Source organism: Aphelocoma coerulescens, chromosome 2 (genome assembly GCF_041296385.1).
Source record: "Aphelocoma coerulescens isolate FSJ_1873_10779 chromosome 2, UR_Acoe_1.0, whole genome shotgun sequence".
Lineage (NCBI taxonomy): Eukaryota > Metazoa > Chordata > Aves > Passeriformes > Corvidae > Aphelocoma > Aphelocoma coerulescens.
The window spans coordinates 82,972,148-82,990,901 of record NC_091015.1 but is presented as its reverse complement, the minus strand read 5'-3'; the positions used below and the strand labels follow the sequence as shown (position 1 = coordinate 82,990,901).

Here is an 18,754-nt window from a genome sequence, read left to right as displayed (position 1 = left end):
AGCATCCTTTATGCAGCTTTACTGGCAGACACTTGCTCAGTATTTGTTTTCCTTGCCTTGTAACTTGCACTATGATATATGCCTAATGCCTTCAGTTTCCTGTTCCAAGTACAGTGACTATTTGGCATTTTTGCAAAGCCCAAAGTTACCCTTGTATGTTCTGTTTATTCAGAAAGTATCTCAAAGCAATTTTCCATTCGTTTTTGATGATCAGAATAGCCTCTCTCAGGGTCTAGATTTTGCATTCTGCATCCAGAAGAACTGTAAGCATTAAGACCAGCCTTTTACATGTGACAAAACTTACATACAGGGAGGTTAAGTGTCCTTCTGCACAGCTAAAGTCAGAAATTTCAAAACAGAGATTGCAAACAAAAAATCAAGAGTTCCTAGCCCCTTCCCCGCCTCCCCAATTTATATAATTAGGTCACCTGCCTCACACGTCAATAGACTGAGTACTTGTCATTCTCTTAAAAAGTAGAACAAATGCTGTGGCACATCTGCGCTTCCATTATTCCGCATCCATCAGTCATATTTTATGTTCCACCACTTGACTTTCCCAAGTGCCCTTCATTTCTGTATTGAATTGCACACACATACACACACTTGTCTTATATTCCTCTTAGAAAGATTTACAGGTGCTGATAGAAGTTCTCTGTACTGCTGGTCTCTGCGGAATAGAGATAACTCCGTAATGAGGGACAGTTGAGAGGTTAGAGGCCCAGGGTGACAATCCAGAAACAGCTTGCAGGTTTTAAACCATCATATGGGGGCTAAGAAAGGAGATAATGAACAATGGGTGGGATGGGCAAGGATGTTATTCGGAAAATGAAAAGGCAGGAAATATAGCATGGTTAATGTTTACGATCATCATAATTGTGAATCTACTTGGCATCATCCTTGCATCCAAATATATTACACAACATAAGAGCCTTGGAACCATCTGTTTCAAACAAACCCCATTTCCTACATTATGGCACATGATGGTACTTACAGTGTAACGATACATAACCTCCTCCCCTACTTCCCATTCCACCTACAAAGCAAGCAAATCCTGGGACCCTCAAGGCAATAGTTCTGTTAATTCTTATTTTTCACTTTTGTGTCCCAAACAAAACAATTTTATTTTCCTCATGCTAATTACCCACTCATACTGGTGCTTACATTTTGGATCACATCTTTCCACAGATTATGCTGTTCTACTCTTGTTAGCAGTCTGCACATAGTCCTGAATTGTGTGTCCCTAGACTTCTAGCTATAGAAAAACAGCTGAACATATTAATCTTCCTCTCTAGAGAGAGACTACATGTGAAGTTCATGCTTTATTATGGAGTATTTAGATCGCTGTTCTCTGGAGCTGCAATTATTATTTTCTTATTTGTTTGTGTAACACAGTAGCATTCTCACTATGAAGCTCCAACATCATGAATGTAAATTTTGAAGGCTAGCGATAGCTAAAAAATAAAATGCGTCTTTCAGGCTTAAGACAGCCGTTGTTACTTCACCATTTGTTGTTCACAGTTGGCTTACCAAATATAGTAAACCATAAAGCTTAGAGAAATCTCTTTATTAAATTCAACATATTGTCTGTGCCTCCCTTTTCTTTTGCTGCCATTTCCCTCACTGGTGAGCATCGGTTCACAGTGGGGCAGCAGTGGTTGAGAGCTGTGGCCAGTCAGTGTAACATTTCAAAACACAAACTGAAAATGTGTAGTGATGTGAATGCCTACTGTCGATCCATATGCGCTAATGCAGACTGTGGCTTGCTTTCACCATTAATGGGGTGAAAGAACCTCAACATGCACTTGCAAGTACTTCAGGATGCAGTGAAGCTTGTAGTTATCATGAAAGTCTGAGGTGGCAGATGAAGGAAAATATTGCCCTCTAGAAGGAAAAGAGAAGGAAGAAATATCAGTCCTTTCTCTCTTGTCTTCTAATTTCTTAAAAAAAAACCCCACCCCAAAACAGAAGAACAAAGGTTGTAAAGAAATAAAATACTGAGTGAGCTGCTGGGTGTAAAAAACTTATATTAATGGAGTAGGGGGGAAACATTAGCAAATGTTTATGTTAGAACTAGAATTCCAACTGTTTTCTTTACAGAGTTGTTTATTTTGGAGTCGTATCATTTGATAAAGACTGCAGTCCCTCTATCCCCAGCTTTCTTATGCTACGTGGTACAGGGCAGGGCTCCTGGAGAGCTCAGCTGAAGTGGCCTCTCTGTATAGGAATATTGTCCCTCTGGCGTTATTTCATACTTTGTCTCTTTGTGAAACATCAAGTGGTGTTTCACATTCGATGTCTGCTGGAACAAAGAAGGTTTTAATGTGTTGCTCAGGCTCACATAATGATCATTCAGTCATCTTTAGCATATTTGTCATCTCTGCTCGTTCTATATCTTCATGTTGGAAGGCGACATCAAGTTCAGTCAAGTCATTTGCATACCTTTTGTGTTTGGCATCATGTTATCATTAATGGAAGGTCAAGTTCCCCCCAAAAGACAGAACCAAACAACACAGCTGTACTTTTGGCTCTATGATGTACTTCCTTGTACCTAGCAGCCCTTGCAGTCGAGCTGATTGGGGCACTGGCAGAGGATTTAAAGGGCATGCAAACTGAGGTGTCAGAGCACCCATTCGTAGTTCCTTTCCACTTCATGTAGTTTTACACATTTCAGGTCAGTTGCTTAAAGCACAGTTAATGCTTCTTAAAATTGCTAAAATTACTGACTATGGGAATAGCATAATTCCCACATCCTGGGAATAACAACTGCCAGGGGGTTGCCGGCAAAGAGTTAATGCCTGTGGAAGAAAACTCCTTCATGTATATTCGTGGTAATTGTAGACTCATGTGAGCTTGAGCCTCATGCTACTTCTGGGCAGATCCTGTCAGGATCTACACCATTCACCTTATAAATATCTGTTATTTTATGTATGGAAATATTTTCTGAACAATTTCCTTTAGAATTTTTAGGCTGATAGTATCACACCAATTACATGTGCTTCAGAGAGAATTCTTTTCTTTCATGAATAATAGATATTATATAATTGGGAGAGCATAGGCACAAGTATTCTCATCAAAAGAATTTCAGGTTCTCCAGTCAAAATTAATACACATTCCTAGATAGGCTATGCTGGATCTTGAACCTGAATTGGTGTGACTTCCCCTATTTTCAGAATTTAAGTACTTTCCCCAAAGACTGTGGCTTTTCAGACATTATAGAAAGAAACATTTCATTACTGTCACCATCCTTAGATGCATCTGATTTTTTCTTACAGAACTGAGTGTTTCAAATTTACTTAAAAGGCTTCTGATTTATTAGTTTTTGTCTACTGTGGATAGTGCATCACTCTACCAGAATTTTCTGCCTGACTCAAGGCTCTGTGGGGCCTCTGGGCAAAGTGCTGTTCCATATCCCTAAGCAGTTCTCCTTTATTCATGATGAATGGGTCCAGCATAATGCACCCACTGGTCAACTCATCAATCACCTGGGTGAAGAAGTTGTCTCAGGACATGCTGCAGAAACCTGGGCTGCTTGCACACAGACATATTACCCTTCCAGCAAACATAAGAATGATTAAAGTCCCCCAAGAGTACTATGACCTGCAATCACAGGGCTTCCTCCCTAAAGAAGGCTGCATCTGCTTCATCTCTTTGAGCAGACAGTCTGTGGCAGATACCTAATGTGATGTCTTGTGTTGGTTTGTCCTCTTATCCTCAAGATCTCAACTGATTTGTCACCTGTTCCAAAGCAAAGCTCCACCTACATGTGCTGACTATTTGCTAATCCACTTCCTTGCCTTCCTGACCTGGCTTTTGTAAGGGTCTACATCGTTCCGCTGCAACGTTCAGGTCATGTGAGCTGTCCATTTACAGCCTCACTAATTGCACTTTGAGAAATACTTACTTTGGAAGAAGTATCTTCTCAATGCCACACTTGGCTGAAGTTTCCCATAAACATTTTTCTAGTTGAAGAGTCTTCCTCAAGAGGGTCCTGTTGAGAGATAAATGTATGACCTTTTATATTGCATCTACTGTCTCACATATCCTCGATTATCTGGTTATATAACACAAACTTCTGTTTAGAAACAAAGTTGGGGAACATGAGTGAATGGAAATACTTTTCCTTTTCCCAGCTTCTGCTGTATAGAACTAAATGACAGGGGCATGAAAACAGATTAAAGACTCAATTAAACCTGTGGATATGAATTGGTTTCCTTTTTGTTAAGTCTTCATTTAAATGTGAATGTGGGTTCTCATTTGTTTTAGCGTTTGTCTTTATCCTCCCTTCTTCATCCCCCTTCTTCCTCCCTGACACACACACTTTTATGTAGCATATAAAATTCATACACACATTTCAGGGTTTGATTGTCAGCATCAAGCACTCAGAATATCAAAGGGTCACCTTTGTCAGTAAGCAAAGGATGAGCATTTGCTTTCAAGTGCATCCATCAGGGAGTAGTCAGAAGCTGTTACTTGCCAAAGAAGCCTGATGTTTTATTCAACTATATCCCAGTAAAAACATTTCTGGATATAAGGCCAGGGTTTTGTTTTGTTTTGTTTTGTTTTGTAGTTCATCTTTCAGATAGATTCCTCCTACCCCCACAGGAGAATAGAGGTTTTCTTGGAATTAGAAATGTATGTGCTCATATACGTTGATTAAGATGCTGTATTTGCTTACAGTTTAATTATGAAGCATTTTTAAAAGTTCATGATTCCAAAGAAAACATCTTGTCAGTGATTAAATAGATAATTCTGACCAGTGATAAAGAGTAATCAGCTGTCCCTGGGTGACTTCCCAGAGAAATCAAAGATAAATGAAGCTGGACATATAATACAGACTGATTTCACTAAATCTACACATCACATAATTTAAAGAATAAGGCAAATATACTGAAATTATTATTGCCGTGCATGTTTGCTGAATGTACTCTTTTCAAAAAAAAATATTTTCTCCTAATCTCAGGCAAATACCTGCTGCCATTTTCTACTATATTATTCCCTTTTTAAATTGACTAATGCAGTACAGGACAGAGGTCCCATTATAGTCAGTGGAAGGATATTAGGATATTGGAATTCATTTCCTCTGACTTGGAAAAAAGCTGTAAAGAAAGTTGGTGGTCTTGAATTGTAGGCAATTCAATTGTAGGTTCTAATTGAAAAATGGGGTTTAGGCATGCATCCCTTCATGAACTCAGTGTATTCCCATTGAATGTCATTACAAGTCAGGCACTTAATTTTCTTTAACCTCACATATGAAAGCACACGTATTACTTTCCAGGGAATTTTTAAGATACCTCAAAATGCTACTTTAGCTAATATAGCCAACCTTGGAATGCAGAAACTTCCCTACCTACCCATCCAAACCTTTCGTGACAGTAACCTTCATCTGGGGCATAATAACAAAAACCTGAGAACAATTAGATTTTCTACCATCGCATTTCTACCATTGGATTAAGGATAGGCCATCCCCCCACAATCTAACTACAGCAAGCTGTGGCAAAGCCACAGTATTGCTAATCTTGATTCCAGTTAAATGATGCTCAGTCTTTCCATGAACTAGCACAGAACAAATTACACCCAAGGTTCTCAAATCGTGTTATAATCATTGCATACAGAACTGGACATTGTTAGCATTTTACTGCAGGGAGAATGTAGAAACATCAAATAGTGATCTGTCTAAGATCAGACAGGAGGACTGTGACAAAAACAGTATTAAAACCTGACAGTGTATTTGTGGCTACAAGCCTGTCTTTCCCTTACATATCTTGTGTTTTTGTCAAATAAATACTCTTAAAGGTACTTCACTGAGTGAACCTTGTTTGTATTTTTTTATATATACCAAGAAAATCATCAGTGATGTCCCAGACTAAGTTTCTCATTTAATCTTTAAGGCTCACTCTTGAAGCCAATGACTGACTACTCAGTTAGGGTGGTAGATTGGCAGTGGTGGCAATATCTGTCTCCTAATGACTCGTACAGCTCTTTCAAGCATTCAGAGGCTTGAATTTTCATTCCTGATCACTGAATTGTATACACTAGATAAAATAGTTTTAAAATCTATTCTAAACTTCTGCTCAGCAGTTCAAGAGAGGTCTCCTAGTACTTGAGCTAGGTTGTGACAAGTCTAGAGTTGGCTAAGCCATTTCTACTTTTTAGTAGGTGTATGCTAATGTGTAAACTGAAGCAAATTCTCATGTCTATCAGGTCCTTTTGCTACTCCACAGTTGGAAAACACTGGCAAAAATAAATAATGCTTGCTTTGACAAAGAAATCCAGATGATTAAATAGATGGACCAAAAGCATAAAACGGATTTTAAACTGCCTTGGCCTTCCTTGAGAGAAGAACAAGATCTCCACGCTTTTGTGAGGGTAATTGCAGAAGTCTGTATGATGGTCTATTGTTACCAACACTACTGTTTAGCTGAAGAGAGCTCTTTGATCTTTCAAAGGCATACTGAAGCCCAACTGCTCTAAGTAAAACTGGGAAAATTCATATATACAACCCATGGATTTTTTTTTTTTTTTTTTTTCTTAAGTGAGAGGTCAGTTATTACTCAGAGTCAGAATTGTTTTGAGTTCCTTAGAGTCTGAAAGGAAGACTGCTTCTTTCTTAATATTATACAGTAGTTCAAAGAATAGCAAGAAGTTTGATAAAAGGACATGTAACTCAAGGGCCCATATGTATAGGGATCAGACTTGACACCACGGTCTCTTGTTCCTTACAAATTAAAGACCTATTTGTCTTTGTAAAGGCAAACTTTGTAAATTCCTGCTATAATATGGCTTAGAGATAAGAGGAAGAGGAACAAATAAAACTGCATTACCACAGAAATGTTAACTAGCACTCAGCTCAGGAGAACATGGAAGTACCTTTACATGGTTTGTAGCTTTGCCAGATACTCATTAAGATCTGATAATCAGTTGCCCCTAGAGAGAAGGGCCATCAGAATGAGGTACCTTGCTAGTTTGATGTACTGCAGCACAGGACAAAAGTTCTTGTGCCATTGTCCCTGTTTAATCACAATGAAGAGCAGAAGCAGCTGGGGAGCCCTAGAGGAAGAAGACTTGAGAGGCCCCAGGCAATGTGGAACGGATTGACATATTCCAATCGATTTTTTGCAAAGCTGATTAGCTGTGGCTGCATGTTTGCACTTCAGGTTAGAAAACCCATTTGTGATTTTGAAGGGTATGTAATAAAGGTGTGAGTCACCAGAGTATGGATGTTTATTCTTAGCTCCATGCATTTAAAAGAGAACAACAGGTTCCCAACCACACTTTGGGCAGCCTGTTCCCTAAACCAAGGATTCCAACATCAGCCAAACTGTAGTCCCTGTCTATCTCAGGCCATGTGGGCTCACATATGGCCCTCAAAGAAAGAGACTTCCAGCCTGCCTGAAGGGTGTGAGCCTGAGGTTCCAAAGTGAGAGAACACGTTACATCTTGTCTCTGGTCCAGTGACAAATTCTTATTCCTTTGCCCTTTATATTTCTTACCCTTTTTATTTTTTTTTTACTCCAACAGCCTATATTCTTATTGTAGTGACTTTTCTGTGTTCTATTTGTTTTGAAATCAAATGCCTCTGTCTTTTATACTTAGTTTGCCTTTCGAATACCTGGTGCTTCTGAATCTTGAAATATGCTTAGTGTTTTTTGTTCTGTTCATTTTCTGAATATGTTCATCTCCACAAAACCAATTTTTGCCTCACTTAGTGTCATTCATTTATAGGGAACAGACTGGCACTGCTACTTTTGAGAATGAATGTGAAAGTTCACTGACATTTTGATATTCTCAAGAAACAGAAAGACAACATCACCGTGATATTTTTTTTAATTTCTCCTGTAATTCTTAATATCAGGACAATATGTTTTGCAGATGATATTGCAGATGTTACTGAACACTTACAGCTTTTTTCACTGTTTGTAGTGGGTGCAATTTTAGCTTTTTTTTTTGTTCTTCCACCTCATGGCTATTTTCTTTTTTCTTTTTTTTTTTTTTTAAAGCCAGTGCTTTGGTTAAAGGGTACCCATAAAGAATATTGTTGTTTTACCCTTTGCATGTTATGCACTGAGGTGGTTGTCTTAATAAAGCATTTAATTTATGTTTTAATAGTTCAAGTATGGAATTCCCATATCCTGTACTGTTTTTTATTAGTAATATTTCAATATTTACTGAGTTTTTCTGCTAATCTGCCTGTTTGCATGGAACCAGGGCTGATACGCATTTTGTAAACAAGGTGTCTTGCAGATATGTTCTTTCTATAAAATCACAGCCTGCTATGTATTATTATATTAATAGGATTCCACAGCAGAGTGAGCCAGGTTTTGAGGTATTCTTGGGTTTGCTATACTAACTCTTATGGATCAAAAAAGTAAGCACAATCAAATAGACATAGTATATTTTTCAGTAACTCCAAAGAAACCAACACCCTAAAATGTAGGAACCTCCTATAATCTCAGTAATTCTTCAGTGCTATATTTCATTAATTTTTATAAATTTAATGTTTTCAATCAGGAGTTGGACTACTCAATGATCCTGATAAATCCGTTCCAACTCAACATATTCAGTGATTCTATGATTCTTGATTTCAGTCTTATCCTTTATTACGAGATTATATAAATATTTTTCTCATAATATTTACTCTAATTATGACAGTAGAAAAAGAGAGCTATTTAAAATGGAAGGAATAGAGACAGGAAAAAAGGCAATATTCATGAAACAGGAGTTATTAAGAAAAAAAATCTAATGGACAATGTATGGTCATAAAATGGAAAGAGAAGGAGCGGGAGAAAGAGAGAAATCCTGAGTGTTTTAGTCAGGAAGAACTAGTTTGATACAGCAATGAAAATAGCAAATCTTTGTACTCATTTCTAACGCAGATTGTTCCAAGATCTATGTCTGTTTGTACAGAAGGAATGCCAACTGAAATGCAGCATTTACAGAAAACCAGCTAGGAGCATCAGCCCTTCATATCTGGCCTTTTCTTCACTGGCTCTTTTTGGAATCCACTTGACTTGAAAACAAGATACTGAGGTTTCCAGGTTTCCAGCCGAGGACTCAGAAGTGCCTATTTTGCAAGCAAAGGCTGTATATAGGCTGGGAGTCTAGCAAAAAAAAAAAAAAAAGAGAGCATATGGAATTGTTATCTATAAATGCAGGATGAGGAAGAATATATGCATGTGGGAGGAAGCTCTTAAAACAGAAAAATAATGCTGGCACAAAAACAGCACATCTAGTTCGGCAAACAAGATCTTTTCTGATCTCCAGAGCAGCACTTTCTTCAAACAGGAACTGCGTACCTGTTGCACCTCTTTCTTTGCTAGGCATGGTGAAAGCCAAGCAAGATAAAACTACATTAAAAACCTCAAGCACTCAGGAATCAGTCACACTGAACCATGTTCAGGTTTACTGTATTAACTATAGTACAAGAACTGTACTTACCATACTAAACTAATCACTTACTGTAGTTAGCCAATTCAATTATTCTATGAAGTGTGACATCTGTAAGGTCAAGAAAGTAATGAAAAATGAAGACAGCTGATTGTTTAGGATAGCAGATCTCAGGTTAGTGAGGAGATACAAAAGAGTGGTAATCTACTTTAGGTACCTATGGTAACAGTTTAAATACAGCCCCTGTGTAAAAAGCATTGCTCCTGACAGCTGTACATCAAGAATCATGGTGCCGTGATCAGATAGCACTAGGTCTGTTCACATTTCTTTTTAATCTTGTCAAATATTTTTAATTGGTTTATTTTCTTTGAAAGCGGCAGTGTGAATCTTACTTCAAAGTCTGTTTCTTGATTTTTGAGGCTACAGAGTATAAATCTTACTATAATCTTCAAATTGCTTTATATAAGAGTGGAAAGGAATCATCTCTTCTAGTTTCTGTAAGCACCAAGATTTGGAATCACTGTAGCATCTTTCTCCCATTGTCTTCCAAATTACTTTTAAGCATCTAGCCATCTAATCATCAGCTTCAGCAGTCTAGCCTCTATCTCTGTCCACTGGCCTCCTCTAAATAGTTCTAAAGTCCATTAACTTATTTCAGTTAATTTTATAGAGGAATAAATGTGTCAAAATCATTAATCTCATGTACAGTTTGAAGAACAGTAGCTACATCAGGCAAATAAACCTACTTTTTGCCTTGACTGTCTGGTCAGCTGGCTGTTCCATAGGTACACACATAAACCACCAACAACTATGGTCCATGATGGTTCTTCTCCAGGAAGCATGTAGGGAACATGAATAGTACCATTTTGCAGTTTCTAGAGGAGAGGATTTGAGGACAAGGGCCAGAGCAGGAAGTAGCCAGCACCATGCAGTGGGGTGAGTGATATGAGGGAGACAGGAGGCTTTGGCTTAGGGCTAAGTTGGATAGGGAGGTTATGTGGTGTATGGAAGGATCCAGAGCTTAGCTTAAAGGAGACAAAAAAAAAGATGGCTCACACATCCACAGGAAATCTGTCATTTCTGGTGATGCTGGATCTCTTTGTGGACCTTCTGAAATATCTTTTGAAAGAAAGGATCTTTTATGTCTTGAAATAAATTATTTGTGTAGGTGTTTGCCCTGATGATACATGATATATTTTGTGTATATGGAGGTATATGGAATCCATATGTAGTGTTTTGGGAGGGGTTTTGTGCATTGGAAAGAAGTCTATACCTGAACTTCAGCAAAATACGTATAAATATTACTTAATGCACAAAGCCAGTGACATTTTCCTCTTAACACAGTCACCAAGTAGAGCAAAAAAGTTTGGTGCTGATTATTTCATGATACTAAAGGAGTTGGTTATTATAGTAATTAAGAGGTTTTGTTGATGCTATAGAGGTAAAGAGCACCAGGAGAGCCAAGGAAGAGTGTAAGGTTGTTATTACTCTTACTATTACAGTATTAGCAGTCTCTTTTTGCCTGCTTTGTTTTTTCTGAATGCTTCGGTATTGTGCTGTGTAACCTCACACAATACATGTAGTTGAATTTGTTCATTACTAGACAGTATTTTGGTGTTTGGATAGATTAAATTTGGAGCAAAATCATGTGCTATTAATACTCCCAGGAGAAAAAACATGATTCTCTATGTTAGCCACCTACCAACTGCTTGCTTACTATTTTAATAGTTGATCTCCATTAATGTGTTAGGAAGCAAAAATGTGACCACACCAACCCCAGAATACCAAATCCCTCGTAAAAATAGAAACAAATAATAAGATGCAACAGGCAGTTTATTTGTGGTTAATTGTGGGTTGATGGTTCAGTGTGTACATCTCAAGGTCAGTTGACTTTGATCTTTGAAGAGATTCAGTAACTGCTCTGAAATTCAGTGACAAGCACGTTATATTCACAAAAGGAAAGGGAACTTGGTCTGTAGGGTGAATAGAAAACCATTTTACCCACTGAATTGCCAGGTATCGTAACCAGCAATATGACATTAGTGTGAGCTAAACTGCAATTTACAGCTGTCTTTCATAACCTAAAGCCACTTCATGAATGAGATTAACTATTCTTTTTAAATCAGCGTTGCAGAATGAGGTAGAGGAGGGGTGTTATTTAACTCTGGAGAATAGCCATGGCCTGCAATTTCAATTTTTTGGAATTTAATTACCACAGCAGTAAAAGTACATTTTCAGTACAACCTTGTTACAAATACCCGTACTAGAAAGCCGCTTCTCTCTGGTGTATTCCATTTAAACACACAAGAGAGTTAGTGGTTAGTCTTAACCTGTTAAAACATATGGGGTCTCACTTCACTTATTCAGTTTTGGTCCTGACATTTCATAAAGTTTCATATCAAGGTGAATTTAGCATGTTGGGAAAAGGGCCCAAAGTTCAGGGCCCAGCCCTGATTGTCCCTGTCCCTCTGTCCAGAGCCCAGGACCCCAAGTCAGCCCCATGGCCCTGCCCCAGAAACACCACAGCAGGACCAGTCTCCAGCTCCCCACAGCCCTGCCCAGGCATCACAGGAGGTGCCCAGTACCCAGCACTGGGGCTGTCCTGGTCACCTGTGGCTGCCCTGCTCCTGTCTGGGGTGGTGGGACAGGCCATGGCTGCCAGGCCCTGCCATCGCCCACCTGGGGAGATGCTATTCCCTGCACCACAGCAGCTTATAGTCTTGTTGCAATAGCACTTGGAAGATGCCCTTAAATTCTTCCCACGTGCTTTGCTGAAGGAATTCCTGAGTCTGTAGAATGGGTCCAACTTAATTTTTTAAATCCTGGTAAAGTTTTCCTGGAGTATTACTTTAAAATGAAGCAATGCTACCTATTGGAGATGAACATAAATGCTGTCAATATATTCAGTCCAGAAAAAAATTAAAAAAATAATAAAAATACTTTGAGCAGATATTTCACGTCCCTTTTCCTTGATGTCATGCTGAAGACAGTCCATCTTCCCTTGGATATTCTGGAAGGGTCTGCCAGAGATACTGTGGAGAACAAGGCTACTCTGGATTGTGGCTAATTTTGAGAAAAAAAACCCAAACCAAAGAACAGCCAGGTCTTATTTTAAAGTTAGTATGTATATGACAACAAGCAGAATGTCTGATACAAGGAGCTATTGCTGTAGTCCTGAGGGCTCTTAAAACACCTCTTCCTTCAGGAGGAATGAAGCCTTCCCCATGTCCAGGCATATGTATTTGAATGGTTTGGGCCAGGACATTTGGGAAGAACAGGAGAAAGATAGAGGCTGGAGAGTTTTCTCTGACTGTAAGTCATTAAAAGCAAACCAGATGGTTCACTTTACAGTGGTATTAAAGCAAAATGAGTAAAAGTGTGCCTAGGGCATAGTAAAATCTTTAATTTGTCATTTATCCTCAGCCTTAGCCAGTGATTGATGGACAGTGTCTCAAGATTGTCCAGATTAGATTCTGAATTAATCAATTTATTATAATATTAATACAGTGCAATTGCTGATGCATTTACTTTTTATTGCATAGACTTAGCTCTTCACCATTTTGCTTACCTTTGGGGTATTGCTCAGTTCAGCCACCAACTGAAATGAACAACCTTCAGTAACACTTAGTTCCTACGGAAGTAAAAATTTTGTCTTAAAGTGGAGTCTTTAAATATTGGCTGAAGTAACTTTGTCTTGAGGAATGATAATATGATACAGCCCAGATTATTTGAGTGCTGTCTCCCAAACATTTTATTCTATCCTGTGACTATCTGCCATGGCCCTTTTATTTGACTAACTTTATGCAGAGGATAATGGACACTCTTTTGCAATATGGGTGAGTAAACAGAGTGAAGCTATAATATCTTGTCTTGGCTGGCAACAGTCCTGCTAAAAGCATCTGCAGTATAATTTATGCACATACTTCATTACAGCAAACTTTCTTTGCAATGAGGTGTCTAGGTAGTGAAAAATAACTTCAACTTAAAAGGAAAATGGTGTTGTTATTGCCATTCATTTCATCCTCATAACCTCACAGTGGTGCTAAGTTTTATATACAAAACCCATCAACTGTATTTTTAACTACATCTCACCTCCAGGCCTTTCATCAAGACTCAATTTGCACTATTTTTTTGTCCTTTAATTTTATTTGAATTTTTTTTTTTTTAACCTGGTAACAGTAGCAATTTCCCTCTTTGTATAGGTCACACAAACAAAATATTACTTCCAAGATAAACTGATACTTAAGAAAAAGTAAAATAGAAGATTGTCTTTGCCTGGGTAGAACTTCACTACCAAAGAAAAAGTCGAGGACAGATAAAGTAATCTAAAATAATAAATCTTTCTTTCTTTTTTTTTTTTTTTTAATATTTTCCTCACAAAGGAATGTTGCAAATTTATTATCTTTGAGAAACTTTTCTAGAGATCTGCTTGGCTTTTTTTTTTTTTTCTGAATAGAAGGGAAAAAAATCCAAACTATTTTGGTAATATAGTCATTGTCCCAGGAATTAAGTAGGCGATACAGGTCTATCCCACAAATCCTTTATGGTGAGAACTATCCTCCTTTACTGAAATCAAATAAATTTCAGTCATACTTTTAGAGACCCTTTGTGAACCAGGTTCATGAGGCCACACGTGATGATACACAGTAAGTTCATTGTTGGTTTGAAGAACAAGCATTCAGCCAGCCTTAACTCTCTGTGACACACATGTAGGACATGACCTCCCCCAGGTCAAGTTCTCACAGTAAATAATCCACATACAGGCTGGCTAACTGAGCACTTAGTTTGTTCTGTCATGTTGTAGGAAAGCTGTAAAACTAAAGATACCCAAGTTGGAAAGGTTTATGTCAGAGGGAGCATTTTTTTTCAAAAGTTAGTGATTTAGATGGAGGTCTAAATATTGAAGCTTGGATGAGGATCATCTCATTCTCAGTGTTGATGACACTGAGATATACTTTGTCTTGGTTTCCAGTCACAGTGGGTCTTACACAGGTGGGTTAATTTTGGAGGAGAAGTGGAAATTTAATAAACAATTGACATGAAAATACCAAGTTTCCATTTTTAGTTCTTTAAGTAGTCTAGGCTAGTTAAAGAATATTATGGAAAACTATTCCCAGTGGTTCCAACACCTTTTCTATCTTGACCTTTTTTTGCTGCTTTGTTCATTGAAACCAAGTTTAATTAAAATGATGACAAAAGTGAGCTTGAGAGTTCAGCCTTTACCAAGTCTCAAAACAGCACTATTCCATGACTCATATGAATTAATAATAGTCTGTTACTGAGGGCTGTTTTTGTGCCATTCTGATACAGACAAAGTTAAACAGGCTTTCAAGGGAGACAGAAGTTGAATTTTTCATGTGAAACAATCATAAAAATACACAGTTTTAAAATAAAATTATTTTCATGCCTTTTCTGTTGCAGGTTGCCTTTAAGGAAAGTTCTATTCAAACAACCGATTGAAATTACATCCTGCAGTAGACTTCTAGTCTGACTTCTTAACAAGCTGGTCTGATAGATGTTTTTTAGAGTCTGAAGTTATGTCTAGTAAATAATGTAATTCCTCTAGGCCTCCCGGCCAAGGAAATTGGCTAACTGAATAGGACTCAAGAGACCTAAACTCTATTCCAAATTTCAAGACTAGCCTTCTGGGAAACTTTGTTATCCAAAAAACAGAGCAAATGGTATTGACTGGTTTTGTGAAGGGATGTGAAATCTGTTTATGAAAAATTCTGCACAGAACCTACTTATTGCTATTCTTATTATCAAGAGAAAGGGCTCCGTGCAAAATTACACAGAATACCCATTTTCTCCCTGAAGGAGAAAATTAAGAAGAGCGCTTCAGCATGTCTGCTAATGATTAACCATGCCAAAGTTACAATATTTTGTATTATTGGACAGTCTTGGAATGTGTGGTGACAGAGAGTTTTACCCTTAAAGGCAGAGTTTTTGCATGGAGAATGCTTTCTCTAGGGATCATTGGCATATGCACACACAGTGGAGCTCTGTGCCACCAAGTGTGTTGTCTGTGGATTTCTGATCTGAGCAGAAAGTTGGAGGAATCCCAAAACATTGACCATATGGTCATGCTGGAGGCTGCCCTTCCAGCATGGTAGGGGCATAGCCAGGCACTGCTGGAGTCTATGCCAAGGTTTTTAAATCTACAAATCTTTTCGTCCTCTGCATGCTATCCAGCAATGCTAAGTGCTTTGCAACATGCCCAACCAGAGTTTTTATTTCTTAAGTTTTATTCAGGAAAAGAGAAGCAAAGAGCTGGTTGAGAAAGTCCAGCTCTTCTGACTCATAAACATGTTTTCTCTATGAAAGAAATTATTTCCAAGAATCTGCTGCCTAACAGGTTTTTTTTTTTCCCATTAGTTTCAGTACCTATGCTCTTTGGAAGCCATTTTAATGCTTCATTTTTTAAAATTTTTATTTTCTGTAACAATAAAATAAATTGTTGTTGAGTAGCCTGCATTTTAAGGCTGGGGAATAAATAAGGTTTTATCAAAGGAATGCCCATAAGGGTATCATTTAGTCAGTTACACATTTTGTGTCACTCAACAGCATTTCAAGAGATGTGGAAATCATCTGGGGAAATAAAAGATGATGATTTGGGCAGCTCATGCTTTGTATGCTAATTGCCATCATTCTCTTCTTTCCCTTCCCCCCACCATGTTTCAGTTTTGTCCATGCCTCTTTTGATAAGGCAACTGATCACTTCCAGTGCTGTAATGGTCTGTTATACCTGCCTGCCTCTGCCCTTAGTTTGCCAGATCTGTGAATGCATGTATTTATCTGCTGTTTGTATATGTGTTTGATAGATTATTTTATTGTACACTATGTGATATATTACATAATGTCCATGGGGCATAAGAGCCAAGCACCCGGAATTTAAACTCAAGAAATAGTTTGGCCACTTCTTAATTCTTTGTTTACTGCAATTCCCAAATCCACTGGTTTTCCACTGTAGGATATCATTGCCCTGTATAATATTCCTAGTATTCCACCTAAGCCACTAGCATTTGGATTTGATTGATGTATATTTAGCTTGGGAAATTGGTCTGCAGCTTCACTTTGTGGTTATCCTCAGGCAATTTCTTACAATATTGCAGACCATTTCAGTTCTGACATCAAGACACAACTCTATCTACTCACTGCTTCTACTATAGTACCAACTCATTTCCCAAAAGCAGTGTACAGCCTTCTGGCTGAGTATTACTGATAGGAAAGCATATATCATGATATCAGTTAAAGTATCTAGAATTGTGTCCCAATTATTTATTTATTTTCCTTTCTTTCTTTATTTTTTTTTTTTTTTTTATTCCCATTTCACCACCAGCTGCATTCAGACCAGGATAAAGGAGATGGATCACTTAAATACATCCTTTCTGGAGATGGAGCAGGAGACCTCTTCATTATCAATGAAAACACTGGTGACATCCAGGCCACAAAGAGACTAGACAGGGAAGAAAAGCCTGTATACATACTCCGTGCCCAGGCTATAAACAGAAGGACTGGAAGACCAGTGGAACCAGAATCTGAGTTCATCATTAAGATCCATGATATCAATGACAATGAGCCAATGTTTACAAAGGACGTTTACAATGCCAGCATTCCCGAAATGTCAGATGTTGGTAGGTGCTAACTAATAACTGATTTCAGTGTCTGGTCTGGTGTCTTTCTGTGGAGTTATTGAAGAGCCCAGGGTTTACAAGTGTTGAAGAGAGACATCTGCTGTTTGAGTCTGGAGTAATAGCACCTCAGACATTTAAAAAACATAAAAATCCAGGAAAATAGTGGCAACGATTTGCTGGAATAAGAGGTGTCAGCTGGGTGAAACATGCTCCCTCTGTTTTAGCACAAAAAATGCATGTTAATACCGTCTGGTTTAACGTCAGTGAAAGTGAGTCGAGCTCTTTTGCACAACCCCGGAGTTTAACACACGTTGTCAACATGGTTTAGTAGCAGTGTAATAATACGGTATTCCATGGTCACCTGTGTCAATACCACTTCTAGATCTGTTCAGGAGCCCTTCTTTAGTTCAGGAAGGTAAACAAAATGGAAAAGGGTAGGTAGAAAAGGGGTTGTACACATTTCTGTCACCCACTGGTTCGGAGATATCCCATTATTTTCCTATAACCTTTGTTGTTCTTTCCATTCAAAAAAAAAAAGAGCTCCAGAGTCCCTTGAAGTCCACTGAAATATTTCTATTGATTTAAAATATATTGAGCTGTAAAAATCAATTAAGACAAGAAAAAGAACTTCCTTGGAAAATTATTTTAAGATGGGATCTTTTCCTGAGAAGTTGACGGGTTTTGATTCTTTGATTCTTAGGGAGATGATTTTGATTTCTTTGTCAGAGAGCAATGGATGGTTGAATTCCAAGAAGCACATTTCTAATTTTGAAATAATGTCCAGGGAGAGAAGCATTAATTAATCATGATCAAGAATGAGATTAAAATAAAGCTCAAGCAATATGAAAATAAAGACTTTGGGGCATACTCTCTCCCCTCATTCATGGGACTTGTCATGTGGATGAAAATTCATCTGGTGAAGTGAGAACCCAGTATTCACATTTTAATATGTGAACACCGTATTCACAAATGGTTTTAAATGCCAAAATCTAAGCTAATTTTTTGTTTCTTAACACTTTGCCTGGGATTCAACACCATTTCTTTCTCTAGAAGACACATGAAAAACTATATTTACATTCCTCTGTCAAATACATTACGAGCATGAGTAAATTTGCAAAAGTATATTCTTGACCTAGATTCAGATTCCGAATGCTTTCAATATCTGGAGAAGGGTGCATTTCTGTTTCCTTCATGAGAAACATGATGAAGGATCCACATATCAATAACTGTGTGTTTGAATGAGTTGAGAATAAGACAGGTATCATTTTGAGTTTATGTCCTTCATGAACAGAGAAAATTCTACAAAATAAGATATTTCTAACTTCCTGCCACAAGTCTAACTTGAACATGACTTACTTCTTTCTCTACATCATAAACTGTCTTGGCCATGAAAAAAAACTAATATTTTTTATTTTCTTTAATATTTCATTGCAGGTACCTTTGTTGTGCAAGTCACTGCAACTGATGCTGATGATCCTACTTATGGGAACAGTGCTAAAGTTGTCTACAGCATTCTCCAGGGACAACCGTATTTCTCCGTCGAATCTGAGACAGGTCAGGGGACCTTATCTGTCATTTTCTGACAATATCTGTAATTCAAAATGACATGCTAAGCCAAGCTAGGATATATTAGTAAAAAAACTTTGAAGAGATTACATCTTACTCAGTGCAAAATCTGACAAATTTAATAGAGTGACGCATCTGTAAACATGACAACTACATTATTTTAATCTTAC

The 18,754-nt window shown here is 37.9% G+C and overlaps 1 protein-coding gene and 1 long non-coding RNA gene across 2 annotated transcripts in view; one reads left to right on the top strand and one right to left on the bottom strand.

Moving 5' to 3' along the window:
* CDH6 (cadherin 6) overlaps positions 1–18,754 on the top strand; it is a 98,421-nt gene that overhangs the window by 58,522 nt on the left and 21,145 nt on the right. The window contains exons 3-4 of the mRNA XM_069008308.1: positions 16,724–17,018; positions 18,453–18,572. Coding sequence (XP_068864409.1) covers positions 16,724–17,018; positions 18,453–18,572 — 415 coding nt within the window. The remainder of the gene's footprint in view (positions 1–16,723; positions 17,019–18,452; positions 18,573–18,754) is intronic.
* LOC138105798 (uncharacterized) lies at positions 548–5,398 on the bottom strand. Its single transcript, XR_011148696.1, has 3 exons — positions 5,352–5,398; positions 3,902–3,988; positions 548–1,881 (listed from the first exon to the last, which is right to left on the bottom strand). It is a non-coding gene; the product is annotated as an uncharacterized lncRNA (long non-coding RNA).